The following is a 9,024-nucleotide window of genomic DNA, read 5'->3' on the forward strand; positions in this document are numbered from 1 at the left end:
TCTAATAGATAGTAATTCCCTTATTTATGTGTTAATGCTATGTTATCAAAAAGTTGATATTTGAAGGGCTTCTAGACGATGAAACCTTCCTTGTGGAGGGTTATATTTTCAATTAAACACCCTTTCTCTAGGAAGGGGCTTCGCCGGAAGATTTAGAATTTTTCTCATGTAGGAAAATGGACTCTTTTTCAGTGTTTTTCATACAATGCATAACATTATGAGCTTCTGCTCGAGAGGCACGCATACCTAGCTATGTACGATTGGGGGCAGGGGACCACCGACCCTCCCACCGCGCCGACGGTCCCCTGCCCCCAATCGTACCTAGCTAGGTATGTACGATTGGGGGCAGGGGACCACCGGTCCCCCCCATCGGACCGGCGGTCCCATGCCCCCAATCGTACCTAGCTAGGTATGCAGTGCCTCCCTCACAGAAGTTCATGATGTTGAGGTAAGTCACAGTGTGGGAATAATTCCGAGAATTTGTCCAAAAATTCTTGTGAGCTTGTGTGCAATTGAGTGTTTCAAAAACTTTGACACAATGTATCTCTCACACACACACACACACACTTTTTTTTTTTTTTTAAAGTATCTCACATACCTTTGCCGACACAATATTAAGGTTGCAAGGTTCAAAAGCAACTGTTTGTGCAACTTATCAACTATGGGAAGCCTTAGGACACATCAAGATCTTGAGAAGTGTGGGAGCCACGTGACAATTAGCAAAAGGCTTCTCTAACTAATGAACAAAAATTATTCTCTGCTGGGGGAGGGGGGAGGGCAAAGGCTTTATATAAGAAGGAGACGTGGACCTTCCTCCAACACAAGCCCAGCTCTCTCTCTCTCTCTCTCTCTTTGTGTCCCCTTCATATATATCTTTTCTGTCCATCATAGAGATCCCTTACTACATGCCCTTTGCATGTATCATCATTTGTAGGAAAGGCCACAAGTTCCTTCTTTAGTATATTGCATTCTTTTATTGTAAAATGTATCTCTCTCTATCCCCCTGACTCAACTTTTGAACCAAGATTCATTTAGTGCCCGTTTAATGTTTACATTAGGACCTCAACTTTATATTGTGGGCGATAATTGGTAGCGCCTAATTATTGGATTAGTAGCCAGTAATTGCATGCATCGTGATATTTCAGTCGTGAGCTGCAATTCATTGAGCTCCTCTTGATTAGCGAACGCCTTTAATAAGAATTCTCGCTTAATTAAGCAATGGGCTCCCACTGCTCTGAGCTTCAACTGATGGATATGATTAGTGAGCTGCGATTATGCTTAATTTGGGGGTTGCAATTTGATTAGTCTTCTTAATTAGCCACAAAAGGCTTCTGGTTATTTGGCTATATCCTGTAAATACTTGAATTCTTTCACATATTATGCCAATTTACTTGCTTGATATCAAAAACTACCGGCGGCAATCCCTTGGTCAAATTGCCCTCATCTTGAGTGATCTGATCAATTGAACAGAACCGCTTCACATTTTCGCGATCATGAAGGTACAATTCTGTATAGCTTTATTTGTTAATTTGTTGAGATAATCATCCCAAAAAAATCATTAACTGAATAAACCATCACAATTTCCTGCAACCTCAACAGATATTTTCAAAGTGGCGGCAAAGGAAGCCTAATGATATATTGAAGAAACCAGGAATTTCAGATGATGATCAGTCTCCACAGCTAGACATAAGGGATCATGAGCTAAAAGGGGGTAATGTAGTCCTGTAGCAATTTTCCCCCATTGTAATTAAATCATAATGTAGATAAGGAGAAGCTTGTTTTGCTCTATTATCGGTATGTCAATAGCCATAAATCAATCTACCCATTAAACTGTAGCTCAAATACTTGAAATCCTGTGTTAGAATTGTGTTATATCATCATATTTTTACTACTAGTAAGGTCTTTTCATTTTGGCTTTCAATTATATGAGCAGAGAATCCCTTGATAAAATAGGGGAGAATTCAGAGATAGCTGTGGGTTATGTAATGTTTTTGTCTAAATATGTAGAATCCCAAGTAATTAAGCTTTGACGTTCTCAATGTTTGTGATCAGACTAAGGCATTCTCTATATAAATAAGAGCTGTAATTGAACTACCTCAAATCATTAGTGGAAGAGAGCTTTGCCATGCAATTAATGGGGTCTCATTTGTCATGTATCATTTATTGTCAATGCTCTGATACCATGTTTTTTTTGTCTTCATTTATGCAGCAACTAGCTTGCCTAAATCCAGTTCAATCCCATCAAACTCCTTTGAGGCAAGTCATGATGCAGAAAGTCGTCGACCCGACGATGTCGTCACAACGTCAATGGCAATGCAGAAAAATCTTTCCAAGTTTCTGAGCTACACTAGAAAGGCATCAATAAGTAGTGACCATGACTATGAAATGAGCCTGCTGATGTGCCATTATACTCTAGAAAATGCCTTTCTGTCCATTGGAACCTTGGGCGAAGAGTTGCTCAATAAGCTGGAAGCTGATTTTATGAGTGATGAGCCCAACTTCAATGATGTAGTTAATGAGGGCTACAATAATATTGAGAGCAATGTTGGGATGGAATGTGTTGTCAAGAGATGTAATGGCCATGGGGACTCTTATGATAGAATCAATGGAGAACTTCAAAAGCCTGCATTTTCATGCCATTATGAGGGGGGCCACAAACCACTTGATGTTGATGATGAAAAGCTCAGCATTAATGGAATATGCTCTGCTACCATCATGAGTGAGGATGATGATCCTTACAATGGGAGCTGTTCCAAGAGCGACATCGACAATGATCATATCTCCAGTAATGTCCTAAACAGAAGCTCATTAAGGTTTTCACGTGAGGAGGGCCCGGGTTCTTCTCGATTTTGCCAAGAGAGATTGGGTTCTTCTAGACGGAGTACCGGACTCGTGCTGCCCCGGCCTGAAGACGATACGATGAAATCTTGTACAAGCGGCAGATATTGCGCCGTTGATTGGAGTTCATCGTGTCCTCATCACGGTGCGGATAAGATCCAGGGTAAGTGCTTTGTTGCCAGTGATCAAGGGCTAGAGGCTGCTGCTGGCCAAGATTCTACGAAGAGTATATATAATGAAATGGATTCTACTGAGGTAGACGTAGTAGGTAGAGAGAAGGTGGACTGCACTTATATGAATCATGGAACTGCACTAAGCAGAAGCATGTGTCAAAACAGAGAAGTGGGTTTTTCTCATGGCACTCAAAACAAGATGGGTTCAAAAGGAAAAGTCGATTTGTCTACTACAAATATGGTCATCGATCTCCCCCACCGCGAGGCAAAAATGTGTTGTATGTTGACTCAAAGGCCTAATTATAATTCTGCCTTTTGTGATCCTTACAATAATGGAATTCTAATGGGTTCAGCTTCTTTATACAGGAGTAATAGTAGTACTACTCATGAGGAGCTACATTTGAGAGCTTCTGATTGTGATTCCCTTGAAAGCTCAATGAGTAGCTCTTTGAGCTCATCATCCAGCTTGAGCATTAGTAGTAGTAGTAGCACTGAAAGCTTAATGGGTTCCTTTAGGAGCTCTACTCAGGAACTACAATATATGATGAGTACTTGTACCGATTCTTTGAGCTCATCGACAAGTAATTTGAGTGCCTGTAGCTCTTGGAACTCATCGATCCCAGTCAACAATATCAAAGAGCGAAACAGAGCAAATGGCAGTGCGCCAAAAGGGTGCATTCACCTTAAACAGAAGGCTAGTACCAATGTGAGTAATTATAATGGTTATGAGGAGGAGGAGGAGGAGGAGAAGAGGGAAGAGGCCATAGATTATGAAATGGCTACACTCAGTTGCTTGAAGGTTATCTCCACCAACTATCAGTTGGAGTTGAAGCGCTTGATCCTTTCTGTTACGCCTACATATCTCGCCAAGCATCTGCTCAACCGACTCAAACACATTGGACGACGGAGGCAGGCAGACGTATATCCTACAGACTACAGCTATCAGAGAAAGTTCTACAAGGTAGACATGGCTTGTACGCACGTAAAATCTGTCGCTTGGAGTGTCCTAATTATTGTTTTGGGTCCTTGAAATACCTGTAATTATACACCATTTTGCACACACAGAAAATACTATTTATATGAAGTTTTTGTTTATAGATCATGTGAAAGGATTCCTATAGAATTCCATACATAAGGAGTAGTTTATAGATCAAATTTAAAAGGATTTTTCTGTTCTGAAAATTTGGCATTCAAGATTGAGAGGCTGAGGAGGGTGATGATGATGATGATGCTAATTCTGTTGAACTTGATGATGGCTTGATCAAATATAATTGAGTCTGGAAGGATTCCCATAGAGTACCATATGTAAGGAGTAGTTTATAGATCAAATTTAGAAGAATTCCTATCAAGTACCATGTGTAAGGGGTAGTTTATATACATCATTAAATTTGAAAGGATTTGTAAGTTTATAAGTTTTTGTTTAGAGATCAAATTTGAAAGGATTCCTATAGAGTACTATATGTAAGGAGTAGTTTATAGATCAAATTTGAAAGGATTCCTATAGAGTACTATATGTAAGGAGTAGTTTATAGATCAAATTTAAAAGAATTCATATAGAGTACCATATATGTGGGGTAGTTTATAGGTCAAATTTGAAAGGATTCCTATAGAGTACTATATGTAAGGAGTAGTTTATAGATCAAATTTGAAAGAATTCATATAGAGTACCATATATGTGGGGTTGTTTATAGATCAAATTTGAAAGGATTCCTACACAGTACCATATATAAGTAGTAGACTATAGATCAAATATTGTTCTATTCTGAAAAATTGTCATTCAATATAAGGTTTTGAAGATGATGATGATGATACTAATTTTGTTGACCTTGATTATGGCTTGATCATATGTAATTGATGCCCGCGCCAGTTCCTGCGCACTTTCCGAATGAAGCACAAGGTATGCAGGGCATCAGGTGTTTTGAAAAGAGAGTTGGGTCCTGGAGATATTCATCATGCTCATCAGCTGGCACTAGTCCATGAGCATATTGACATTAATGATATACTCGAAGGTGCGATTGACGATGGCAGGATCAACGATGATGACAGCTATGGGGGTATGATTAGTCATGAAGAGTTGCACACAATTAAGGAGGAAGAAGAGGAGGAGGAAATGGGTGATGATGCAGATGATGATCATCGATCAACATTAATGGGAAGCGGTTTCGAACACGCCCAGGATATTCCCTGCGAGAATTGGATCAACACTGATGATGAATGTACTCTCTCTCTCTCTCTCTCTCTCTCTCTCTCACACACACACACACACACACACACACACACACACACACACATAGACATTATGCATATCATATCAGCTAGCACATCACTCTTTTAGCTAATCCCTGTAGTAAGTGCAATATTCTAATGCTAAGTGAGAGCTACTCATCAGCTATATAGTTTATGGGACCTGAGTTTAGACAGAAAAGTGTGTGTGTGTGTGTGTGAATGTGTGGGACACACACACACACATGACTCATGATAAGACACTTATCAGGACTGGTTACATTACCTAGAAGGTGAATTTTGAAAGCCTGAAAGGAGGGGACTCTCTCTCTCTCTCTCTCTCTCTCTCCCCCTCCTTCCTTCCCCTCTCTCTCTCTCTCTCCTTCCCCTTCATTTTGTCTCTTCAAAAGATTTCTCCCCCCCCCCCTTTCTTCCAACCCCAAGTAGGTACTAGGTACTAGGACGTGGAATATTCCTTGGTGGGAAACCTGGTCCCCGGTTGCAAACCCTAAAGTTCACACCACAAGGGAAACTTCATTGGTGGAGCACCTGATTTTGTACTAGTCACGTAGATTTAGTCAACACACACACACACATCACACACACACACACATGTGTGTGTGTGTGAGAGAGAGCATCTTTATATAACTTGACTATTCCTAAGCATATTTATATGATACTACTAAGTACAATAGATCATAAGCATCATTATTTTTATACTTGTAACTGCACACAGGATCCCCCCCTTTAGCAACACACTACATCTATATGTATTCTATAAAGGTAGTGAGAGTGCCCTTTACACGTGTCGAGAGCTCTTTACACATGTCGAGAGCTACGAGCTGAAGGCTACAGTCCAAAAGTCCTCTATGCACAATAAAGAGGGAGAGAGAAAGAGAGAGAGAGAGAGAGTCCGCCGAAGGCAGTCGGCCGTACTAGTATGCATAATAATGCATTGCTAGAGCATTTTAGGTGTAGCCGTCGTAAATGTTCTATAGAATTCAAGCATGCACCACGTGTTTTGAACCCTATGGCCTAGGTGAGCAAAATAATATCAAGGACTTAGGTGGTGGTCACAAGGGGCATAGTTATCTGTAACTTTGACAAATAAGTTGGACATAGTTATTGATAATGGCTAACTATGCCTCATAATGGATAACTATGCCTCATATGACTATACTCTTAGCACTAAGTACTGGAACTGTGGATGTTCAAACTCTTGGCAATTCTCTAATGACATGTACCTACATTTAGCCCTTGATTCGTTCACTTAGTCTCTTTAACATACTTAGAGTTGCATCCCGCGAGGGACATACAGGTTGTACATTGCATGGCTTCCACTCCATGTAAGCGGTCCCACAAAGTATCTCGGACTTGGAGCGCATCGAGGTTGCACTCCAACCCCTACAAAATTTCCTTCGAAAGTGAAAAATTGCAGCGCATGAAGAGCGTCGCCTTCTTTTCCGGTTATCGATGCTCGTTTTACTAGTTCCGTCCTATCAAAGACCTCGTTGTCTTTCCATTTCCTCCTCTTGATGACTGCCAACTGTCGGTTCTTCTTGCTATCAAGTAGGGCCCACGCTTGTGAAGCACCACAAGCGCGGTCCTTCTCATTGTGTGTGACCAAGAAGGTGCAGGCATGAGGTTGATGTGCTCCGTGTCCCATATGTCTTGTGCGGGATGCAGCTATTAGGCCCAAGTCTTTGGCACCGGACGAACATGAGCCACCATACTCTTGAAGTTGTGCCTGGTATGACTATACGCTTAGCATTTTATGTAACATTTGTAGTCCTTTTTTGTTGCATGCAATGTGTGCGTCACAGTTTATGTAACATTTGTATTCCTTCATTTAAAGCATCACGTGACTTTCTTGTCTTTTCTTTGTGCATGGCTTTTTTTTAAAGTTTGTAAATTGATCCTTACATGTCACTTCGTTTTTCTTTATTTTTTGCAATGCCAACACGAATCTTCAGATTCTTCTGCACCTCGTAAGTCGTTGGCCCTTCAAAAAGGCATTAGAGCGCGTTCGCACACACGCAATGGTATTGTTTTGATGACACATGCGGTTTTTGGCTGCTTCTGTAAAACAAAGCTCTCGGGAGCTTACTCTGCCAAAAATGGCAGAGCTGGATGGAGCAAGGCTTAGTTTTGCTAGAAGATGACAAAAAACTTTTCAAGGCTAACTCATACAAGCGCAACAAGACAATGCACCTCATGTCTGCTTTACCCCCGCCATCCACTCGTGCGAATCCTCTCTTAGAGAAGAAGAGATTAAGGAGTGCATTTATAGGAGTTTGATCCTATGATGTGAAGTATTGACTTATTTAATTTTCTCTTTAATATCTTAACTTTGAAAGAGTACTCTCGTTTCCATTTAAGAACTCATAAAGGTCCATCTCATTGAATTGTTTAATTATTTTTTATGCTTATTAGAATTACTGTTTTTATATAAAAACATCAAAATATTCTTTTGTTTAGTTTGTTAAAGAGTGTTTTTATTTTACTTTTTTTTCCAGATTTTCAATGCGAACCTTTCACCTTGTTGTGTAAGGGAGGCCTTTCGTAATATATAATATACATTTTTTTGATTGTGTGTATAACCGACAATGCAATAAAACTTTTTTTAAGCATTACAAAAATGACGTGATAGTAAGCACTCAGTCTAACCTACTCTAAATAACTCACATCCCCTCTTAAATTCAACATGCCTTTGCGACTCCTCACCTTGTTGATTAACTTTACTTTTCCTTTAGTGTTTTCTTCTCTTTAGAGTTCCTTACACTATGTATTATTGCGAGCACTAACACTCATTGGCTTTCTAAAAGACACCCTTGGTATTGTGTTGGATCTAACCTACTCTAAATAACTCACATCCCCTCTAAAATTCAACATGCCTTTGCGACTCCTCACCTTGTTGATTTACTTTACTTTTCCTTTAGTGTTTTCTTCTCTTTAGAGTTCCTTACACTATATATTATTGCGAGCACTAACACTCATTGGCTTTCTAAAAGAAACCTTTAGTGTTGTGTTGGGTTAGGGAAACTTTCATTGTTTTCGGTACATGATCGAGACTTACCTTTCATTTCACATTTGGCATATCTTTATTTTCTTGTATTCTATTGTTTTAGAATGCTAAAGTTAATTGTATCGACTTTGTATTTTGGTTTATATGTTTCAGATGTGGTACTGGAGCTTGAAGGGAACAAAGATGCAGAACAAGAAGAAAACATGTCTCTACATGGAAAAGCTCTAAATAGGGACAAAGTTAAAAGACCATGAATTCGTTAAGAAAAACACCGAGAGCATTACATCTACTAACATCTCACAAGAGATACTCAATTGTGAGAGGGGATTTTCATCTTCTTTCCTTCCATTACATACATACGATCTAACCTTATTGTAAATGTAATTTTTGTAAATATGAGCTACTTCTTGATAATGCAAATGTGCTTAACTTATTCACTTAATAAACTCATGAATTCAAAGACTCTCTCTCTCTCTCTCTCTCTCTCTCTCTCTCTCTCACACACACACACACACACACACACACACACACACACTTCACTCTTGTCCTAGAAGTTCAACTACTAAAACATGTCACATGATTTATGTTGAGCTTTCACAGTGCTGCATAAAGGTTGTGGATATATGTGGAAATTGAGAGTCCTCGAATTGGCTTTAGGAGAGACAAGTATGCAGGGAGTGGTTTGGTCTTAAAATATAAGAGAAGCAAGCTTAAATGTAATCAAGAGTTGAGCACCCATGCATAGTGCCAATATACAAAGGGTTT

The 9,024-nt window shown here is 39.7% G+C and overlaps 1 protein-coding gene across 2 annotated transcripts; it reads left to right on the forward strand.

Moving 5' to 3' along the window:
• The first annotated feature begins 831 nt into the window (after window positions 1-831).
• Window positions 832-8,724, forward strand: LOC147456072 (uncharacterized). 2 transcript variants are annotated; one of them, XM_086514640.1, is made up of 5 exons: window positions 832-1,499; window positions 1,600-1,711; window positions 2,210-3,972; window positions 4,879-5,227; window positions 8,413-8,724. In XM_086514640.1, the coding sequence occupies exons 1-5, from the start codon at window positions 1,494-1,496 to the stop codon at window positions 8,511-8,513; spliced, it is 2,331 nt and encodes a 776-aa protein (XP_086370766.1). In that variant the 5' UTR covers window positions 832-1,493; the 3' UTR covers window positions 8,514-8,724. The 2 variants fall into 2 exon arrangements, with proteins under 2 accessions (XP_086370766.1, XP_086370768.1); XM_086514642.1 differs by lacking the exon at window positions 8,413-8,724 and adding an exon at window positions 6,553-8,405.
• Window positions 8,725-9,024: the final 300 nt, after the last annotated feature.

The sequence above is a fragment of the Adiantum capillus-veneris genome, chromosome 6 (assembly GCF_014529385.1).
Source record: "Adiantum capillus-veneris isolate H3 chromosome 6, ASM1452938v2, whole genome shotgun sequence".
NCBI lineage: Eukaryota > Viridiplantae > Streptophyta > Polypodiopsida > Polypodiales > Pteridaceae > Adiantum > Adiantum capillus-veneris.